Consider the following 23,725-nt stretch of genomic DNA (forward strand, 5'->3'; position numbering starts at 1 on the left):
TAAAAATCTTCCATATAGCTTTCACAATATAATAAAATGTTTATTTTTACGTTCTAAGGTTATCGATTAACGTCTAAATAATTAGCGATAACCGCCATATTTGTAAAATTACGTTTCCCGCCAGCATGACGTAACTTTTAAAAAATTTGTAGAAAGTAAACATACAAATGTTATTTTCCTTTGTTATTCCGTAATTGTTAATATATTGCGATTTGTGAATCATGCGGATATCCTTGTCATAAATTACTTATATGTTAAAATATTGACACACTTTTATAAACCTTTAAAATTTCGAATTTGTAGTAATCACCTTAATAAAAAAAAAAATTTTTGCTCATTTTATATTGATTACGAATTACGATTCAAGTTCAGGAGATTTACTAAATAGCCAAACTTGGCTATCTAATTGGCTATATTATCTAAATGTACTAATTTTATGCATTTTATTACATTTTAATACAAATGTAAAAGTTTTTTAATTAATTAATTTACGAACTCTTGTTTATTTTAATTTAACTAAAACTATCGCTAAGAGTGTAATACATTTTTCATAAAATTTTATAGAAAAATATTATATTATTTTCACATACCTAACTTTCTTTTTACTGATACTGGCATAAACAATACACGTGCCTTTGCCTCGGTGTAACAATATCACACGCTCCGCGCCAAAATATTGTTTTGCATCAAAACTGTCACTTTCAGATTTTCCGCGGTTATGCAAATCTTAAGAATTTCGATGGCCGCACCCACACACATCTCAGACAAATAAAGGAGAAAACGAACTTTTAATGTCCTGCTAATATATTTAAAACAAATTTGTGACATATTACAAAGTGATAAGGTTTATTTTAAAATTATATTCGATTGAGATGCTGTGAACTTATCAATGAAACTGAAGTTCAATTATTACCACAAAGCAAAATAAACCATAAATGTATATTCAATTGATTACATTTTGACACAGGAAAGAGGTGGAAATATAAAAAATTCAAACATTACAAATCGAAAATAACCTTTACCTGTATGGAATAAGGTTTAATTTCGTTTACATGGTATATTAAGTAAACTTGTATGAGATACACTCTATCCTACTTTCTTCAGAAGAGGTTTCAAGACGACAGTCGTGGCTGTACGGTCGCGAGCTTTGCTCGCTGATTAAAAAAAACTGCTTCAATTAAGAGTTTGACAGTTTGAAGTAATCTGACAATTAAAACGGGCGGGAATAATTTGAAAGTTTGTTAGTGAATCGTGTTTTTTTTTTAACTTTTTTTTGTGTTGGTGCATTTGTTCGTGTCTGGGATAATATTTTAAACTTTTCGGGAAAATGGTGAGTTGTTATTTTTTTTTAATTAGTACCTTTTATAATTTAAAAATATCAAAGATATTCTCCGTCGTTCAGCCATTTCAATAAATTATTAAAATATTTTATTTAAAATTCAATTAAATTTAAAATTACTCGTTAATTTATTTTGTATGTTGCATATTATTTATCTTCAACTTTTTTGTAGTTTAAATAAATAAATAACTTTTATTTTTTCGTGAGAATTAAACTTTTTAAAACCTACAAAAGAATTTTTTCACAAATTAAAAATTCTTAGATTTTCAAATTGTTTCTTTTATACAAGTAATATAAATTACGACATAAATGAATAACAATTTTATAATCCATTTCAAATATGAAAATACCTAGATATAAACTTACTAACCAAGTAAAAGAAATGAGTTGTAAGCACAAACCGGCCCTCAACTTAGTATCCGGTACTTCCGGCAAAGCTCTCTCCGAAGCCAGCGCCCTCTGCTAGCTTTATTGAGTACATTGACACACAGTTCTAGGAATCTATGGTAAATGCTAGAAAAATATACTTTGTTTGATATAAATATAAAATAATATTGTCCCTACGATTTACCTATATGTTTAGGTTATAGTGTGTTAGCGTCTGCTAGCGCAGAGGATAAACAACACACTACATGTCCGGGTTCGGACAAAGTCTGGATATTAACTACGTCCCCATCAATTTTCAGCTAAATCAGTTCGACCGATCTTGAGTTATAAATAGTGTAACTAACACGACTTTCTGACTATATATGTATACATTTATTTGATGTTCTTACGGTGAAGGAAAACATTGTTGTTTGTTGATTAGGGCAGTGTTGGTGGCCTGTTGCTTGAAGCCTAACCTAACTAAGGCAAGTTCGATCCTGATAATGGTCACGTATGGCTGATGACTGGCACACGTGTAGTAGTGTTTTATTAATGAAATTGCACAAAGTTACTTCCCGGCCAGACCAGATTTATTGCGATCGACCGGAGATCCCGAACTGTTCCCGGAGAGCAGGCATGGCGAAACAAATGCATCCGACACAATATTTCGAGCACGTGACTGAACACATAATTCATTGTCCACTAGGAAAAAAGTTTGAAGTTACTAAATGAGGAGCCAATGCTGGTGATAACCTACAGAATGTTCCCAATAATAGTCAAAATTATTTTACGGCACGCCTATGACCTTATTAAACATATCTTAAACGGGGTGAAAGACCACCGAGAGGGTTGTGTGGGTACTCACATAACCCTATTTCCACCCAGGAGCATCTTTGTAAATTTCCCCACCGCATAGAAAAGTTTTAATGATAACATTATGTGCATACCAGCTACCGCCCGCGACTCCGTCCGTGAGTATTAAAAAAACTAGTCTAACTAAATAGTCTTCGTGTTCTTCCAGACTATGTTCGTCATCTGTGATAAATTTCATTAAGATCAGTTGACCCGTTCTGGAGATACCTTCTAACAAACATCCAATCCATCCATACATCTAAACATCTTACTAATATTATAAATGCGAATGTTAAAATGGATGTTTGTTTGAAGGTATATCCGGAACGGCTCATCAGATCTTAATGAAATTTGGTATAGATGTAGAACATAGTCTGGAAGAACACATAAGCTATTACTAAGTTTCTTTTAATCCGCGCGGACGGATTCGCAGACGACAGCTAGTTTATAATATTAGTAAGACTATGTCCGGTTTCCAACCTTGCTCCGGTCACCAGCTGTTGAAAGATAATTTAAATTCTGTATCTAAATGTTTCATTTATGTTAATAATGTAGAAAGTATTCAGCTTTCGGTTCACAGTAATTAGTCATTTATTTACACACTAGCTGACGTTACTTCGTAACAAATTTCAAGATTCTGAGTTCACAAGAAGCACCCTGTAGGTTTTGATTCCCTTTTGAGTGTGGAATTATTGCGCTAGCTTAGAAGCTTGATGTTTTCACAGCTCCAATAGACAGTATAATAATTCCAGCTTAATACCTCCACGCGTTCCTGAGGAAAAGGGTCTTGATAGACAGACAGACGGACAGACAAAAAATTGATCCTAAAATGGTTTCGTTTTTTCCTTGCGATGTACGGAATCTTAAAAACCTGTTATATTCTGAATTATCTAACATAAAATATTAATTTTATTACGTTTCATGACAGTAATGATAATCATCCAAGCAAAACCAACACATACGTATTTCAACAGCGGAAGCATCATCAAATTATCTTCACAGTTAAAATATTACAATGCTACAATTCACTTGTTAGAGAGCATTGTGTGCGGAGAATTGATGGTCACCGGTTTATTATAACCACAACGTCTTCACTTATGTGGTTTTCTCACGGTACAGTGGAGTTTTGCTGACTGTGTTCCATCTGAAGCGTACATCGTTTGAACTTACGAACGTAGAAATCTTATGTTATTAATATTATAAATGCGAAAGTTTAGATGGATAATAAATAGCAATAAATAACAACAGTTCTTCTTCTTTCTAACGTGATTTCGAAATTTACACAGAAATGAATATTTATCGAATTATTTTAAAAGATATATAACACAGGGAATAAATCCATACATGGTATATCGCAAAAACGTGACTTACGACACTCTATCAAAAATCTCATGAAAAAAATGAAAGAAATAAAATGAAAAGTTTGGACTAATTTCTTATCTTACTAATATTATAAATACGAATGTTTAGATGTTTGTTTGAAGGTATTTTCGGAACGGTTCAACGGATCTTGATGAAATTTGTGACAGATGTAGAACGTCTCGAAGAACACATAGACTACTTTTAAGTTTTGTTTTAAATGGCGTGGAGTTGCGGTCGACAACTAGTTTTATGTAATTTTAATTTTAGAATCTTTTGACATTATTTTCATTTCGCAACGTGGCGTCGCGTTGGTAGCTAAATTCAATATTATGGTCAAGCTGGTATCGAAGTATATTTTGTATTAGATAATTTAGTACGAAGAGTGAAAGGTTTATAAAAAAGTAAATAAAAAAATAAGCTAGCATTCAATCGCATTTCATTTTACGAACGACCTCTTAACAAGTGCGCTGACCCGAGCACCGAATGTGGTTGCATAACCTTAAAACTTAAAACCATCCGCGCCCCTCGATCATATTTCAAAACTGGTTTTTGTTCACTTTCACTGAGAGAAATCCATAGAAATGACGAGTTCGCCACTGGCTGAATGTACACACCTTTTTACAAATAACATAAAAATATGTCTGTTGTCAAAGAATAAAAATTGACATGTCATTTTGGCGGAAACATAATCTGCAATTATCATGATGATCACTGGCTGTGTGTGCGTAACAGTTCCCTTTTTTATAAAAAAAATGTAACTGAAATTAGATGTTTGTCAAAGAATTCAATTGACAAGTAATTTTGGCGGGAAAATAATAATTTCTAACTTTATATTTATTATTGGCTTTTCATTGTTACAAAATTCATACAAAGCCGTATTGTCATCCTTTTTTCTTTATTTAAAAAGAGATAATATAATAAACTGTTTCATTATAAAAACGGGCAATGTAAGTATCTCATAATATAGTCGAGGACCTTCATTTTCTTCCAATTTCGGTGAAATGACATTACGAGTATAGACACAAAATGCAATCATTATCACAGCAACGTGTATACTTGCTGAATAACTGCAATCAGATAATAGCAACCGATCAAGCCGAGGTTCAGCCCTCTCGGGCCCCTTGAATAGGAATGCTAAACGCGTAATGAGTGACAGCCCAAGCCGAGGTCCCCTCTCGGGGGCCCTTGAGCCCAGTCACTCCATGGAGCGTCCACCGAAGTGACCTAAGAGCTCGGTGACCTCCCAATCCGGTAATAATAACGAAGTAACAGCCCGAGCCGAGGCTCCTGAGGGAGACCTCGAGCCCAGTTACTCTTAAAGGAGGTTTAGGGTAAGCGCCATCTGCGCCCGGCCACCTCAAGCCCGGTGAAACTGTAAATGCCTCTTCAAGGCAAACAGTGACTACTCAGTCACAAAAAAAAGTGCTGAATTACTCTTATGACGACAGTTTGCTATGCATTCGATATTAAGTAGGAAACGAATTTGATTATTTTGTGTGTAACATTATTTTGATGAATTTAATTCACTGTATCCCATTAGATTGGTTACGGTAAATGAATGCTGTAAACGTCTTTAGATTTGGTAATAATCCGTGTAATTTGACAAAATTATGCGTTGCAATTTGATATTAGGTATGTAATGATATTAGTTTTTTTTTAGTTCATAAACCATATTGTTACATAGAAATTTTAAAAAATGTGTTATTTAAATAAATTATTTTGGTTACTTCATTTTGACATTGGCTGAATATACAAACCTTTTACCTCACAGATAAAAAATATAATGTTCGTCAAAGAATAAAAAGTAAGAAAAGTGTTATTTTAACAGCATATTGTTTTATTTACTTTTTTTAAATCAAACAAAACTGGTCAAATATGATCGACGATGTAAAAAAATATAAAAATAAAACAGTTTTTACTCATAAAATACGTTAACACTTTCAAACAGATTTACCATTTCACCATGTTATATTTTACAATCGTCCATGAAATAGTCCGAGACGAAAGCATTGATGCGGTTTCATCTGCGTCGGTTTGATGGATGTTATAATTATTTTAACGATCTCTTGTTCTAATTAAGACACGACCGGTCCGAGCGAAAGTTATCTACGAACTAATGACGTCACAACATACGTGACAAATCACATGCTAGTATATTGAACGCTCGACAATTAGGTCCTGTGGGCCTAGCACGAATATTTATGCCAGTCGCCATAGTATCTTTATCGACAAAAATTTATATTAAAACTAGCTGTCGCCCGCGACTCCGTCCGCGCCCAGTTAAGAAAAAAAAAAACAAAATGAAAAATAGATGTTGGCCGATTGTCAGACTTACTGAATATGCTCACAAAATTTCATGAGAATCGGTCAAGCCGTTTCGGAGGAGTACGGGAACGAAAACTGTGACACGAGAATTTTATATATGTATTAGATTTGTGCAGCAACTAATTTTGACATAATTTTCGTTGGCGATACGAAGGCTTATCGAAAATCAGTTATATTCGTGCTATGCTCACTATTCCAACCCCACCTTTAAGGATATTCGCTGGACAGGTCGCTGCTGTAAATGACTTTTGATTCGTTTCGACTTAAAAACGCCACTAACTGTAGGTTAATTCTATTATTAGTTCGAGTTTCTAACACTGCCATCAACCTTTATCGTCAGCGCCAAAATGGAGATAATCAAATAGGTACAAAACACCACGTCCTGTTGCCTGTCCAATGGGATATATGTCGAAGTAAGTTTTTTAATGCCTGTCTCTCTGGGATAAGCTTTTCAGTCTATTATAGCTACGAATAATTTATATTAGATATTATAATATAATATTCTGATATACTTGACATTTTATAAATCTATTAGCACAGGTGGGCACAGTTAATCGAAAAGTTAACTTCGTTAATCGTTTATTCGTTAATTAAAAAATTAACTTCGTTAATCGTTAAAACGTTAAATTCTCAAAAATTTAACGCAAGTTAAAGTTAATCGTTAACAGTTAACCATACCAAAATTATACATACTAATTTCACAGTTATTGTGGCGACACTTGTTTAAAATAGTAATTTGACTATACATTCTATAACACATTAGTATTAGAGACGAGTATGAATGCATTATAGTATATTTCATTACGAATGCGGAAAGCCTGTCATTGCAAAGAGTTCCGACAAATGTCTACCTGAGCCGAGGCGCAGCCGAAGGTGAGGGTTGACAGTCGGAACAAGTTGTAATGACAGTTCCGCATGTGTACTAAACAACTATTTTTAATACAGTTGCGAAAAAATAAAGCAATTTAATATAATAATAAAAACACAATAAACTCAACTAACTAAAATGTTTGAAAAATGACGCCAACCGTAAAAGAATACAAACAGGGATTTTTTTTTGTTTTCTTCACCCATTCTGGGTAGGCAAAGGGAACTATGCCCAAACAGCCAAGTCTTCAGTAGATTATTTTTATTGATATGAAAAGAAAATAAAATTGAATGAGATGAAAGCTAACCTAATTCATTGAATCAAATCATTAAATCTGATATTGTAACAAATTAGGAGCTTCTTTTTAGAAATTATTTGCTTATTTGCACGAATCATAAAAACTTCAATGATTCATTTTTTTAAAACTTCGTGGTTGGTTTTTTTTAATAGACATTATTTTGACAGTTGGGAAAGAGAACGCACGAGTTTGGAAAAGCTAAAGAAAAAGCACGAGTAAAAAGTGTTTTGTTACAGTTGCTCAAAAAGTGGCATATTGCAGGGACGAAGAGCGTTCAGAATGTGGGCTATTACATACTCGTGCTTTTATATACTCGTAATGAAATATACTATTTCGAACCTTCTTTTGATTTTGTCCTGTTGGTCACGTCTTTCCCGGATGCTCTGATGCATCACACTTGCACGCGAACTTCACATATATCAATTATCAACTCGTTCTTTCACCATTCGAGTCCCCGACAGTCGCCCAACATAGTTGAACTTACGAGCGTGGCGTGGCGCGTAATTTTAACAAAATGACAGCACGTCTCCAAGTTTCTAATTTAACGATTAACGGACTTTTATTAACGGAAGTCGAGTTTAACGGAAGTTAACAAAAGCGTTAACACTTTTTGAAGTTAACTTAAAAGTTAATCCGTTAAGCAAAATGTTAACTTCGTTAATTAACGATTAACGGATTAACGAGTTAATGCCCAGCTCTGTCTATTAGACATTTAACAGCTACCCTAAGGCTCTGTTGACAATTCTCTGACCGGACAAGTGACTTTCTACAAGATGTTGGCACAAGTGGAAACTCGTCGCCGTCAAAGAATAAACGACTCGCAGATACTGTTCGAATGAGGTTAGGCAGAATATCTTGTTGTATATTGTATACGCAATATTCTCCTTTATATTTTGAGTATAATATTTATTTAATATTCTCTTTTGCTCGATTTCTGAAGGTTACAGGTATTACAAAAAGTTTTTTTATAATACGAGTATAAGGTGGCAAGGAAACAACCGTCGACCTGAATTCGCCAAAATGGGTTAGCGACCGTTACCCTTAGATATTCGTAATGGCAGATGCATTGCCTACCTTTAATTGACGGAGGAAGAGACATTACTCCATTAAATCCCCTTCTCCTTCCCATTTTTTCCGTATAAGAAAAGAAAAGGAAGGAAAACAGGACTTAAATTAGACTCACATTCATCAGACTGTACGCAGTATTAAGTTGTTATTAAGTATTTATTTTTAATTATAATTCCGTATCGAAAAAAAAAAACAATTTTGATCGTCAAAGTAAAGAAAAATATCAAATATACAATAAATATTGCTGATGTATGTTTTTTTGAAATGCTTTTAACTTATCATAGCTATTAATAAAATAAAATTAGAAAACACCATAAATAGCCGATATTACATAATGCCGCGTCTACGGTTGTCGATTCTTTGCCGGGTCATCTGACTTTCACCTTACCTTACGAGATGAGCTTTCACGTGATATAGACAAATGTCGATTGATTGAAAAAAAAAATCATTATTTAAAAAAAACACATAAAATTCGTAATACTAAATTCGGTACGCGCTAGCTTTTTAATGCCTATTCGCTCTTCTCTTGAATGTCGCAATCCTTTGCAGTACGCACAAGGAACGATGATTCAAAAGCTTTTCGTTCAAACGCGCGGTACGTCTACTAAATAAGGATGGATTCCAGCTGTATGAACGTCCGATGGCAGAATGGTGATGGTAGCACAAATATTGAAAATAGCCATCGTCAACATCGTCAATCATGTCAAAATTAGTGTGAAACTTTTGGTGAACTTTACGCGTATCGAGTATACAATCTGCACAAATAATATAAATGTTGTACACACTGTAGAGATGTCAGATAGAATGACATTCTTTACGAGAAAGTGATCTTGAATAAAATAGATAACTTGTCGTTGCTTGTCTTAGTTATGACTTGCCACTTTGCTTATTCTAAACTACTGGTGTCATTCATTGGTCGAAAGTTGCCCGTATTTTATAATCTTTTAAATTTTATTTCTGAAAAAAAAAACTTGTGAGGTGTCAAGGAACACCCGGATGGAACGAAGTTCCTTTCAATTAATTAGTGAAGGAACCAATGTTTATTCTATGAATAAAAAACTTAAGTCTTCACAAGAAGTACATTTTATTTCTATGAATTTTCGTTATATATTGTCACGTCGTTGCCATGGTGAAGTAGCGCTCATTCGTCGTTAACATACTTACTTTTTCACTTTTTAAGATTTTTTTCCTTCTAGCCCCCTTTCACAACGCGCGATAAGGAACTTCGTTCCAAAACTAACCTATAGAATATCTGCTTGCATCAGCTACCTTCCCGTCAAAGACCCGTTAAAATTGATCCAGCTGTTCCGGACATTACCCGGAACAAACGAGGCCTTGAAGAGACATACAGACAAAAATGATAATCCAATTTTAGTAATATTAGAAGATAACTCGATCCCGCGACTTCGTTTATAAAAATTTAAACAAGGAAAATGTATATTACTAATATTATAAATGCGGATGTTTAGATGGATGGACTCAACGGATCTTGATGCAATTTGGTTCAGATATAATAATGTAGAACATAATCTGGAAGAACACATAGGCCCCTCATTTTCTTTTTAGCTCCGCGCGGTGTCGCGGGCAACAGCTAATTTGGTAATAAATTTTTGAGGTGTATCTAATGTATTTTTATTTGTTTCAGTTTCCCCCTTGGAGAGCGGTAAGTAATAAATCAACAAACAAGAGGCCTTAATTCTTTTACTTACTCCGGTGGCGCAGCAACCCAAAGTGGGTCTTGGCCTCCGACACAAGAGATCGCCAGAGTCCCGTCCTGTGCCTTCTCCTGCCAGTCCATCTCTTGTAGCTCCAGCAGGTCTAGCTCTACGGCGTCTCGCCAGCGGTATCTGGGCAGGCCGATAGTTCGGCGGCCAGTCGGGGTCCCCAGATACGCTGCTTTGACATTCCGGTCTTCCTCCATCCTCGTAAGGTGGCCAAAGCCATCGGAGAAATAAATCATAAATCTTATCTTACTTATATTATAAACTAGCTTTTACCCGCGACTTCGTCCGCGCCTAATAAAAAAAAAATGCACACAAGATGAAAAAGTTCCTATGTCCGTCTCCTAGTTCTAAGCTACCTCATTATCAATTTTCAGCTAAATCAATTAGACCGATCTTGAGTTATAAATAGTGTAACTAACACGACTTTCTTTTATATATATAGATAGATAAGATGCGAATGTTTAGATGGATGAATTTTATGTTTAATTCCACACGGGCGGAGTCGCGGTCAACAGCTAGGTATATTATAATTTGGTAACATTAGTATGAAAGAACTCGAAGCGAAAGCGAATACATATTCCGTTATATAGCTTGTTATTAACTTGTTCTTTAATTGGAAATACTTGCTCACATGTTTACGGAACGAAATTTTAACAATTACCATAGAGTTATAACGTTTAGAGGTGACAAACCTATTTAAATCGTCAGTTCACAAAAAAAAATGTTATTTTTAACGAAGTGGTTTTTGCCTGCGACTTTCTAAGCGAAATTAAAAAAAAATCTAGCAATAAACCAAGCCTAATGGAAAAGGAATTTTTCAAATCGGTCTAGTAGTTAATGAGTTTATTTGTGAGATAAAAAATATAAAAATTCAAATTTCTTTGTACAATTTTCAGCTTAACGATACTTAAAACACTATCTTACTAATATTAGGTCCTTACATATGAAATTGGCGTTTTTCGTACTGGCCACTTTAATCACGAATTTCTCCTCTTTGGTAAGGAATTCTAAATTCAAATTTGTACAGCTATAGACTCATGTATTTGTGGTTCGATGACCGTCATTCATTTGTTTTTTTTTCTTCTGTTTTTTTCTGTTTGCGTCACTGATTTTACAAAATGGAAAACTTAAAATATCGCATTATTTACGAGTACGAGTTCCGCCGTGGCACTAGTGCTGCGGAAACGACTCGAAGGGTGAATGATGTGTATGGCGGTCGTGTTGCAAAAGAAAACACAGTTCGTTTTAGGTTCCAACGTTTTCGTTCTGGAAATTTCGATCTGCAGAACAAGCCCCGTGGACGGCCTGAGACTCAAGTTGATAATGAAGAGTTGAAGGCTATTGTGGAAGCGGATCCATCGCAAACCACGTCCGAGTTAGCTGCAGGCTGCGATGTTAGTGATAAAACTGTTTTAATTCACTTGAAGCAAATTGGGAAGATTAAAAAGCTTGAAAGGTGGGTACCTCACGAATTGACTGAAGCAAACCGGCAAACGCGCGTCGACTGTTGCGTTACATTACTAAACCGGCACAATAATGAAGGTATTTTAAACCGAATCATTACCTGTGATGAAAAATGGGTTCTTTACGATAATCGGAAGCGCTCAGCGCAATGGTTCGATCCTGGCCAGCCAGCCAAATCCTGCCCCAAGCGAAAATTAACCCCAAAAAAGTTACTTGTAAGCGTTTGGTGGACTAGTGCCGGTATTGTTCATTACAGTTTTCTCAAATCTGGCCAGACTATTACGGCTGATGTCTATTGTCAGCAATTGCAAACCATGATGGAAAAGCTAGCGGCTAAACAACCTAGGCTGGTCAATCGCTCCACGCCACTGCTGCTTCACGACAACGCTAGACCACACACTGCGCAACAGACGGCTACTAAATTAGAAGAGCTTCAATTGGAAAGTCTAAGACATCCTCCGTACTCCCCGGAGCTTGCTCCAACAGATTACCATTTTTTTCGAAATTTGGATAACTTCTTGCAAGGGAAAAAATTCAACTCCGATGGGGCAGTCCAAATCGCCTTCAAAGATTTTATTGATTCCCGTCCGACTGGTTTTTTTAGTAAAGGGATCAATGAACTACCTATGAGATGGCAAAAGTGCATAGAAAATAATGGTTCATACTTTGATTAATTAAATATATTATATTAAAAAATATTCGACTTTTTGTTCCTCCCATACAAAACGCCAATTTCATATGTAAGGACCTAATATTATAAATGCGATTGTTTAGATGGATGTATATTTGTTTGAAGGTATCTCCGGAATGGCTGCATGGATCTTGATGAGATTTGTCACAGATATAGAACATTGGAAGAAAACACTGGCTTGTTATTACGTTTTTTTTTAATTCCGCTCGGATAGAGTCGCGAGCAACAGCTAGTCATTAATAATGGCAACCGATAAACATTAAGAATGTGCCGAAATCAGTGTGAAAGTGTTTCGTTCACATCTCGCGTACTAAGATACTGAAGCTGAATCACTTTCACTGCGCGTAAAGAAGTCGTGCAGATATAATAACGTATAGACACCGCATAAAAATAATTTAATCCTTACTAATATTATAAATGCGAAAGTAACTCTGTCTGTCTGTCTGTCTGTCTGTCTGTCTGTCTGTCTCGCTTTCACGCCAAAACTACTGAACCGATTTAAATGAAATTTGGTACACAGATAGTCTAGAGCCTGAGGATGGACATAGGCTATATTTTAACGCGAAAAAGGGGTTGTAAGGGGTTGAAAGTGGGGGTGAAAGTTTATATGGAAGTGTCGTCTACTATTGTTTACTGAACCGATTTAAATGAAATTTGGTACACAGATATTCTAGAGCCTCAGAAAGAACATAGGCTACTTTTTAACGCGAAAACAGGGTTGTAAGGGGTTGAAAGTGGGGGTGGTAATTTGTATGGAAGTATTGTCATTTTAACAGTTAGAAGCTTGAAATTTCTTTCTCAGGCTGCTAATTTGATAGAAATAAATATGAAATTAAATTTTTGTAAAAATGTTACCCTCAAGGGTGCTAAATAACTATAGGGGATGAAATTTTGTTTGGGAATATTTTAGACTTTGGTGAATGTTTTGTTTAGTATGTTTTGCTGTTACCCTTACCAATATTTAGTCTAGGGCCTCAGAAAGAACATAGTCTATTTTTAAACGCGAAAAAAGGGTTGTAAGGGGTTGAAAGTAGGGGTGGTGATTTGTATGGAAGTATCGTCATTTTTACAGTTAGAAGCACGAAAATTCTGTCTAAGGCTGCTAATTTGATATAAATATATATGAAATTCAATTTCTGTAAAAATTTTACCCTGAAGGGTGCTAAATAACAATAGGGGATGAAAATTTGTTTGGGAATATGTGAGGTTTAGGTGAATGTTTTATTTAATATGTTTTGCTGTTACCCTTACTGATATTTAGTCTAGAGCCCGAGACAGAACAAAGACTACTTTTTAACGCGAAAAGAGGGTTGTATGTGGGGGTGGTAATTTGTATGGAAGTATCGTCATTTTTACAGTAAGAAGCTTGAAACTTCTTTCTAATGCTGCTAATTTGATGTAAATAAGTAAGAATTTCGATTTTTGTAAAAATTTTACCCGTAAGGGTGCTAAATAACAATAGGGGATGAAAATTTGTTTCGCAATATGTGAGGTTTTAATGAATGTTTTGTTTAATATATTTTACTATTATACTTACTGATATTTAGCTTAGAGCCTAAGAAAGGACAAAGATTAATTTTTATCGTGAAAGAGGGTTTGTAAGGGGGTAAAAGTAGGGGTGGAAATTTGTATGGACGTATCGTCATTTTTACAGTTAGAAGCTTATAACTTTTTTTTGGCTGCTAATTTGATATTAATAAATAGGTCATTTAAAGTTTGTAAAAGTTTTACCCTTAATGTTGCAATATACTAAGGGAATAGGGGATGAAAATTTGCATAAGAGTAAATGAATATTTTGTAAGTTCCGTTTGTTTTGTTGTAATTTTTTATAAGTTTAAATAAAATACCTCAACAACAACAACTAAATTCACGCCCGTAACCCAGAGGGATAGGTAGAGACCAAACACCTACATTTGGTGCGGTCGTGGCACACCTATCTCTATGTCTACATCCATACATCAACGCATAGCACGTCGGTCAAGTAAAATAATAATCCTTAAAAAAATGCTTAACGAAAACAGTATTTCACGCGGACGAAGTCGCGGGCACAGCTAGTATTTCTATATAATCCTAATTTATAATATTAAATCGAGGTCCATCTCTGTTCATTTTAAGATACATTTCTATCTTTAAAAATATTATACGTTCTTTCAATTTGTCAGGTAAATTTTAACAACTTTATTGTTAATTATAAGTTATACGTGTAAATAAAAATACCAAACCTAACAGTGGTAGACGCCAGTAATAACATCTGTGTCACGAATGGACCGACTCGCCAAGTGAAATACCTCACAGAAGAAAAACGTCTAGTGGAAGTCATTCCGCGTGCAGTCTGATAAGTGTCCTTGCCGGAGATTAAATACTAGTCCTCTTCCCCTTCCTTCCCTTTTCTAGGACGTGGAGTAGGCAGTAGAGGAGACTTATAGGAAGAAAAAACGTGAGAGGTGTCAAGGGACACCCGGATGGAACGAAGTTCCTTTCGATTAATTAGTGAAGGAACCAATGTTTATTCTATGAATAAAAAACTTAAGTCTTCACAAGAAGTACATTTTATTTCTATGAATTTTCGTTATATATTGTCACGTCGTTGCCATGGTGAAGTAGCGCTTATTCGTCGTTAACATACTTACTATAGCAAAAAGTGTCGTGACAACTTTTCGTAAGAATTTTTTCCGTCTAGCCCCCTTTCACAACGCGCGATAAGTAACTTCATTCCAAAAATATCCTCTTTCTGTGCGTCCCCTTCTCCGTTGATTAAAGGTAGGCAACGGTTGTCTGCGAGCAGCGGTCGCTTTTTTTCGTTCGTTACTGAACTAAAAAGATAAAAAAACATCTCAAGTAAAAATAGTAATAAACAATTCACATTTTTCACATAATGATGTACCATATTGTAAAATAGAACGAAAGTGAAAGATGTCATTCATTCATAAAACACATTCTCACATAAAACAATATCAAAGATCATTCACCTAGACAAGGTGATTTCACTGATGATAGATAAATACACACATAATAAAAAATACGTAATTTTTTTGGAACGAAGTTCCTTATCGCGCGTTGTGAAAAGGGGCTAGACGGAAAAAATTCTTACGAAAAGTTGTCACGACACTTTTTGCTATAGTAAGTATGTTAACGACGAATAAGCGCTACTTCACCATGGCAACGACGTGACAATATATAACGAAAATTCATAGAAATAAAATGTACTTCTTGTGAAGACTTAAGTTTTTTATGCATAGAATAAACATTGGTTCCTTCACTAATTAATTGAAAGGAACTTCGTTCCATCCGGGTGTCCCAACACACCTCTCAAGTTTCTTTCTATAAAGGTGTAAGTAATGTGACCTCTATTAATAGACATCTGTACAGAGTAGTGTTTCAAATGTGTTACCTACTTTTATTCTACATAGGAAAGTAAAAACTTTTAAAAATATCTCCTTTTACCTATCCCCTTCCCTATCACTCCCAACGCCCCCTTTTCTTTCTTTACAAAAAAGATGGAATTATTTTCGCGGGGAATTAAAAAAAAGCCACATGTTCTTCCAAATAGATTGCTACATATATGGAAAACATCTAGATCCGTTCTAAAGATAGATTTAAAACATACATTTTAACTTTCGCATTTATATTATTAAGAAGTGTAAAAAATTATAGGAATCAAAATTCAACATGTAACCTTCTAACGGCGGGCATAAAATATTTTTGACACAAGTGGTTACCTTTTTTTTTTAATTACATACGTCGTTACAATGTTGCGTCAGTCAACTCTTTTTCATTTTAAACACAAAGATGTTATAAAATAAAACGAAAGAAAACCATAGATATTTCATAACTATTGAATTCGATTCACATATGTTTATAGTCTGAATCGATTCATTCCATTGATCGATGTTTTTAAACAGCTCACAATGAAGCTGAAAATAATATATGTCAAATTTGGATTATAAAATCAGTCCACCTACAAGTCATTTGTATACTTCCGATGTATCACTTCTCAGTCTTAGGTGATAGGTTTTTTCACATGTAATTAGATTAGTGATGTGCTTCCGCGATTATTAACAAAGTAAACAATGAATGTGGAAAAAAGTTAAAGAGGCTACGACCTGTCCGCACTAGTAATGTACTGTGCTTCTCGATAAGTTATCGATATTTGGTTTAATAGTTTGCTCACATTATATGAACTGAATTAAATAAAAATTAATACATCCTATCCGCTGCTGGTAAAACTAAATATATATTAAGAATATATTTTAGTTTCACAAATCAAAGCAAAGTGGTAATGCGCACGTCGCAAATGTCTGCATCAAAGCGCAAGGCATCTATCGTCAACTGGCAAGAGCTGCCAGAGTTTCCTGGGGGCTGAACCCAGAGGTCATCAGGGCCATATACGTGGCAGTAGTGGAGCCCACCATCCTTTACGCGGCTAGCGCGTGGGCACCAGCGGCGAAAAGGAAGGGGACCTTGACGTTGTTGAACCGGGTGCAACGGGGGTTCGCGCTGAAGATTGTGAGGGCGTACAGGACTGCGTCTCTAAACTCGGTACTAGCACTTGCTGGGTTGCTTCCTCTGGACCTTCGGGTCCAAGAAGCGGCCCTCCTTTACGAGACAAAGAAGGGTCACTCCCAGCAAGTGCTAGGGGACCTTGACTTGGAATTACCAGTCCCGTACGCCCAGACGCAGCATCCGGTGCACCTGGAGGGGCTGCAGTTCGACTGCATGGCGGACGGTGACGAAGTGGCCCAGCGAGCTGCCGTCGATGTAAATATTTACACCGACGGTAGCAAAATTGAAGGTAAGGTCGGCGCGGCGTTATCCATTTGGGATGGCGCCGCGGAGACTCTTTGCCGGAAATTAAAGCTGGGAAACTTCTGCACCGTATACCAGGCGGAACTGTTGGCCCTGTACGAGGCAACCCTGTTCGTGGTGAAGAGCAACCGACGCTCGTTTGGTCTTCATTCCGACTCCAGGTCCGCCCTCGAAACGGTAGCAAAAGGCGATTCCCTCCATCCCCTTGCAGTGAAAGCGAGAGAGAATGTACGAAAGAGCAGAGAGCAAGGGAAGGATGTCAGATTGTATTGGGTGAAAGCGCATGCCGGGGTGGAGGGAAACGAAAGGGCGGACGCACTTGCAAAGCAAGCTGCGGTCGGAATGAAGACCAAACCCAACTACGACAAGTGTCCAGTTTCATACGTCAAGCGACAACTCCGCTTGGAATCGCTTGAGGTATGGAACGGGCGCTACAGGGACGGGGAAACTGCCTCGACAACCAAGGTCTTCTTCCCGGACGTCGTACGCGCGTTCTCCGTGCTAAGAAAAATAGACCCGGATCAAATACTTACGCAGATTTTTACTGGGCACGGGGGGTTCTCCTCGTACTTGTGCAGGTTCCGCTGCAAGGAGAGCCCCTCGTGCATCTGCGATCCGGGTAAGGAGGAGTCCGTGTTGCATCTGCTCACTGAGTGCCCGGTATCTGGTGCGATGAGGGCCGGCGCTGAAATAGAGATGAAAAGTAAAATTAATTTAGAAACAATAAGAGAATTGGTAGAAAATAGGAAAACAAGAGAAAAATTCTTAGAATACTGCAAAGCGTCGGCCCTCTTAGCTATAAATAGAAATAAGACGTAGTTTAATATTTATCACATTCGTAGTAGTAAGTATTTATTGTTTTAAATAGCCTTTTTGCTCTAGACTTAGTATTTTATTGTTTTAAAGTGTAAATAGATATCTATTTTAACGTATTATTATTTTATTGTAAATTTTTTAATTTGTATATAGATATCTTAATTGTATTATTTTATTTTAGTGGTTTTATTTTATATTATTAGTAATTTAAGTTTTTAAAATGTAAATAGATATTATCATTATTATTGGAACTTTTTAAATTTTACAGTAGTCAAGTAGCATTAAGGAAACGAATGTGATATTAGTTTAAGTTTTATGTAATTGGTCTTAAATTATAAATAAAGAAATAAAGAATATCCCGCACCCCAGGTCCCTGACTTCGACCATGTTAGGGGAACGAGAGGGCGGCACAGAGCCGCCCAAAAAAAAAAAAAAAAAAAAAAAAAAAAAAAAAAAAAAAAAAAAAAAAGTGGTAAATGTTGGTTGATTTAATGATAGCTTCATATATAAGCTAATAAGCAATAAACTTTTAAGAATATTATATAGTATCCATAAGTATTAAATAATAAGATTGAAGAAACGTTATAATATTGTATTAATATTTAGAAAATTATAAAGAACAAATTAAAAAAATGGCATATACAGTAATGAAAATTCAATACGTATTACTAATCAGTATTAGCAACATATCGATATAACTGCACACTAACATCACTAAACAATAAACTAGTTTGTCAGCTTTCATTATAGTTAGAACAGGCGTGAGTATGTCGCTTGTTGCAATTAGCCGAGCTTCACACAAGAGATCCACACAAAGAGCTATAACTAGCTTTTATAGTTTTTACACGACACCACAGGAACTACGGATGTATTTGACACTTTGTAGAATAATGCTCACTTCTTGAACACTACTATTTGTTTTGCCTGAAATCAATATTCCATCCTTGAAATCTTGAAATGCAACGGAGTACAAAAATTGATTCGATTCCCCTCAGAACTAGATCAAGTTGTTTGATTGCTTCTGTTTTTGAACTTTAGATCAGTTAACTACAAATAAATAAATAAATCTCTAGAGCCATCATTTTTCTCTTATTCTTTACGCTAAGGAATTTCTATTTCTGAAATAATGTATGGCTATAATTTTATTATTTTTTACAGTTCCTTCCACTGTTGCTAAGCGTTGCGCTAGCAGAGGACTCCCCGCCCGGTCTCGTCAACAAAGACAGCGAACAGGATTTGGTCGCTGAAGCATCGCAATCAGGTCAGGAATATTTGTACCTATGGAACGAATAAGGTTAAGATACAGGTTAGGAGAACCGACTTGACAGATAGAATATCTTATTGATTCCAGGTGCACAAGCCCAGAAGCGTGACGCTACCCTTTCCAACTCTTATGGCGAGCCGCTGCCGGCCAACGCGTACGGACCACCGCTGGATTTAAACATTAGTAAGTATTACTATGATGTTACTGACATGGAATTACTATGCAAGCTGTCGAGCTATAAATACAGCTAGTTAATCAAAAGCTAATACCGAAATCAATTTTCAATCTACATTTTTTTCATTCATGCATTAATCTTACATGTACTCAGTTCCAGATCTTCAACTACCGACACCAATCTACGGAGTACCAGATAACAAAGGTTTTCCCGACACGCCACCAGGAGCCTACGGACCACCCTCACCTGTAGTCTTCCCCAACCAGCATTACGAAGGTCCACCGCCTCCTGTCTCCAAACCAAAACCTATATACGGCCCGCCGAAACCGAAACCAGTGTACGGGCCACCAAAACCTGTCTACGGTCCTCCAAAACCAGTCTACGGACCACCAAAGAAAACCTATGGTCCTCCTAAATTTACAGTCCCGAAGCCGAATTATGGCGCACCATTCAAACCGCCGAAGATTACATTCCCGAAACCCGTATACGGTGTACCGAAACCAGTTTATGGTGTTCCAAAACCAGTGTATGGACCGCCTAAGATCAATTACGGTGCTCCATTAAACGTACCTAATTTCCAATTATCAGATTTCTCAAATCAAATATTCCAACAAAATGTTGGTGTTGGTAATTTCGATTTGGGATTCAATTTACCAGCTCCAATATATGGAACGCCTTTACCTAGTCTTCCATTGGATTTGAAACCTAACTTCCCAATACCTTCAGATACTTATGGTCCCCCGGGTCATATATTAGGACCAGTGGGACCTAATGACCAAGTGGTGGTCCATAATATCGACAATGGTGGTCATTACGGTCCTCCACAGCCGGATCCGAATCCGAGACCCCCACATCCAGGTATTCCAGCACCACCTACGCCTCCTCACGTCTTGTACGACGGATGGAAACCGATACCTGGAGTATCCAAGCCATTGGTAGAACATGTTGACTTACATACATCTAATATTCATACATCCAATATTAACTCAGCATCCCATGTCCACATAGAAGATCAGTATGGACCACCACCGCCAGTGCCACAAGTACAAGAAGTCCACATAAACTTAGACGGTAACATACAAAATGTAAACCAAGGATATTCTAACGCACAAATAACAACGGGTTACTCGAACGTACACCAAGATGCATTAGCGAATATCGATCTAAACGCAATCGTTGGAGGCGATTCGAATCACATCGATCAATCAAAGACCGTCTTTGAGGCCCATTATACTGAAAGCAATCCTCATGGTAACCTAGTAATCCAATCAACAGGACTCGACAAGCCAATAGATACCTACAGCGCTCCGCCGTTAGACTCATTATCCAATGGACCGTACCCACCTTCCATAAGACAACAAGGTGCAAAGCTCATATCACCTTCAAGTATCTACGGAGTACCAAAACCTCATGCCAACCTACCAATACCTTATGGTACATTCTCCGGAGGGGGACACTCGATACACACTGGAGGTAATACACCAAAACATCCTATCAAATTCAGAGAATCAGTTCCCGAAGGTCTGATACAGCAAATTGGACATACAGTACACCACAAAGATTCCCATGGGGTAGATCATTTGAAACAAGGGCCTGGATATTTACCTCCACCCATCCGAGAAATTAAAGACATAAACACACAAACTGGTAACCATGGTTACAGCGGAGTCTCCGTGTCTATTGAACCATCGAATCTATACAGTTTACCACATTCAGGCAATCCAATAAACTTCCAAAATCTACAACAACCGAACAATTTGTACGGATCACCGATAGATTCATATTCTGCGCCTTTACTAACTGTAGGCGACCATACAGCTTCGGGTTCAAGTAACAATGCAGTCACAGCTTCTATAGATGGAACTATCCTAGCAAATCTTTCGAGCTTAGAAGCTGCAGCGATATTAAAACATTGTCCATACCATGAAGCTATTTTAAAGGCTGCGAAGGCAGGTGAGAAAATCCCAGCTGAATTGGCATCGAAATACGTCGCTAGCTTAAGTTCTTTAGGTTCCACTTTCGCTAAAAATTACCAAAATATTATAACATCACAAAACAATTTCAATATACCAGCACCGGGCAGTGAATCTGTTTCGTATAATACCAAAGATCTATCCACTGCATCACATACCTTGGTACAAACCATCTTACCAACAAATACAATTAAGAACGAAAAAACTGAAAAAAACAGCATCCAAAAAGGTAAATCCTTAAAAGACGAGACTGGAAAACATACGTACAAAGAAGAAAACTTAAACTCAGTATCGGAACAAATATATCATACTTCGCAGAAAATTAAAAATCTTAGCGATGAAACTAAACGATTACAACAAAAGCTGGCTTCGAGTAATCAAAACTTGAATCAATTCGGACAATTCGGATCAGAAATACCTATAAAAGGAAACTTAGCAACTTATTCCTTACAAATACAATCATCAGAAGACGGTAAAGGGAAAGGAAGTCCTTCCATACCTCACGAACAATTACTTTCAGAAGGTCTACTTCAAAGTATATTGCAAGCGATAGAAGAACCTACACAACCTCAGAAGTCCACACAAACTATAAAAGCACAACAAACAAACAACTTCGATTTCGGCAATTTAGATATCGGCGGTTTGGTTTTACCAGCCGGTTATGAACCTATAGACAGAACCAAAGACAAACCACAGCAAAGAGATCAAGAAACCCAAGGTACAAATAATATAAAACAAATATTGCACAGAGAAAGCACAAATCACAAACATGAAGATCATACTGACTGTGATTTGAAACCTGACAACTCAGTAACACATACAATTGTGGTTCCCGCACCTGGCGTAGAAACTGTTCAGCCAGTGAAAGACGTTGAAGACAATGATGTTGCCATATACTTCGGCAGTTCAGTCACTGAATCAAACAAACCAGTAACCGAAATATCGGTAGTAACAAGCGTAAGTGAAAACAAGTACAGTAAAACAGACAGTGAAAAAGGTTGGTTCGGTGAAAAGGTTAAAAAACGATTATAAATTATAGAATTTAGGGTAGATTCTAGTCTGATAGACCAGTGAGCAACAATAAAGTTGTAAAAAAACATTAAAATAGTACAAATAGATCAAGTTCAAACATAAAATTATACAATTAGAAACCTACTCCGTCCTACCCAGAACTACAACCTAGAAATTTAATTAAAATATTAATTCTCATAAAGATATCGTTTTCTAATTTGTTCACTTACATCAGTTTACATTAAGTACCATATACTTTGGACTTCAGCTATCAAAACGGGTATTTTATAGAACTACGAAGTTTAGGAGATGATTTTTGACTCCATTAGAAATACAATTTTATATTACGCTCACTGGAGCCATTTTATAGGCTTAAATTAATAAAAAAAAATCCATTGTGAATTTTCATACAATGCTCTCGAAGTAAAATGAACGCCATATTTTATTGTTTTGACAGATTTATTGTTAAAATAAAACTGTCAAGACTTTGCCGCGAAAATTATAAATGTCATGTAAAACAATGTTTTATTAATTTATTTTTGTATTTAAATTATTTATTATTAATAATCTTAGCTTTAAAATCTATACAGTATTTGGGTGTAAGGTAACTCTTGTTTCGAGACGAAAAAAAATCGTCGTCTTATTTCATACCAGATTGTTGTCAATAAGTGATGTGCTATTTATTTATAAGATGTCGATTTGGATGAATGTTTCTTTGTACAATTTATCACTACTTACTTCATGTATGTGAATGAATAAAAACTATTATTAAAAATGTTTGTTTCATTGACTTCAAGCTAATTTTTATTATTTTAATATACGTTTTACTAGATAGAAGGAAGAAGGTAAATATTAAAAGTAATAATTAAAGAGAACTGGCATATCAAATGTATGAAATATGCACTATCATCTTATAAGGGTTCCGTACCTCGAAAGAAACAACGGAACCCCTAAACGATCACTTTATTGTCCGTCCGTCTGTCTGTGGGTATGTTCCGATATACACTGCGAGCACTGCACAGTGCTATCACTGTAGAAAAATTCGTTCCGTTATGAACTGCCAGTACACTGCCGCAGTACCCTAGGGAAATATATGACGTCATATATCGCCGCCATATTCTACTGTGAGCACTGGCGTTTTCGAGGTAAGATACTCGCAGTACTTTGATCACGTGATCAGTCAAAACCACCCGAGTGCCTCACATCTTATAAACAAAACTACAGTTTAATCAGAAATGTTAAAGTTCTGTAATTAGTTTGGATTAATAAATAAAACAATGGAAGAATTGCAAAAATTAACCTTATTAGACTGTGTTGATAATG

At 36.1% G+C, this 23,725-nt stretch overlaps 1 protein-coding gene across 1 annotated transcript; it reads left to right on the forward strand.

Moving 5' to 3' along the window:
* Positions 1-1,134: 1,134 nt before the first annotated feature.
* Positions 1,135-22,893, forward strand: LOC106710880. The gene is made up of 5 exons (XM_045685256.1): positions 1,135-1,330; positions 10,124-10,141; positions 19,138-19,240; positions 19,331-19,426; positions 19,572-22,893. The coding sequence occupies exons 1-5, from the start codon at positions 1,328-1,330 to the stop codon at positions 22,421-22,423; spliced, it is 3,072 nt and encodes a 1,023-aa protein (XP_045541212.1). The 5' UTR covers positions 1,135-1,327; the 3' UTR covers positions 22,424-22,893.
* The last annotated feature ends 832 nt before the right edge of the window (positions 22,894-23,725 follow it).

Source organism: Papilio machaon, chromosome 29 (assembly GCF_912999745.1).
Source record: "Papilio machaon chromosome 29, ilPapMach1.1, whole genome shotgun sequence".
NCBI classification, from domain to species: domain Eukaryota; kingdom Metazoa; phylum Arthropoda; class Insecta; order Lepidoptera; family Papilionidae; genus Papilio; species Papilio machaon.

Bases quoted from the DNA above. Each gene is read 5' to 3' on its own strand.
- LOC106710880 (XM_045685256.1), top strand. The intron at 19,241-19,330 runs GTCAGGAATATT...TATTGATTCCAG, and splicing joins CGCTGAAGCATCGCAATCAG to GTGCACAAGCCCAGAAGCGT. The intron at 19,427-19,571 runs GTAAGTATTACT...ACATGTACTCAG, and splicing joins ACCGCTGGATTTAAACATTA to TTCCAGATCTTCAACTACCG.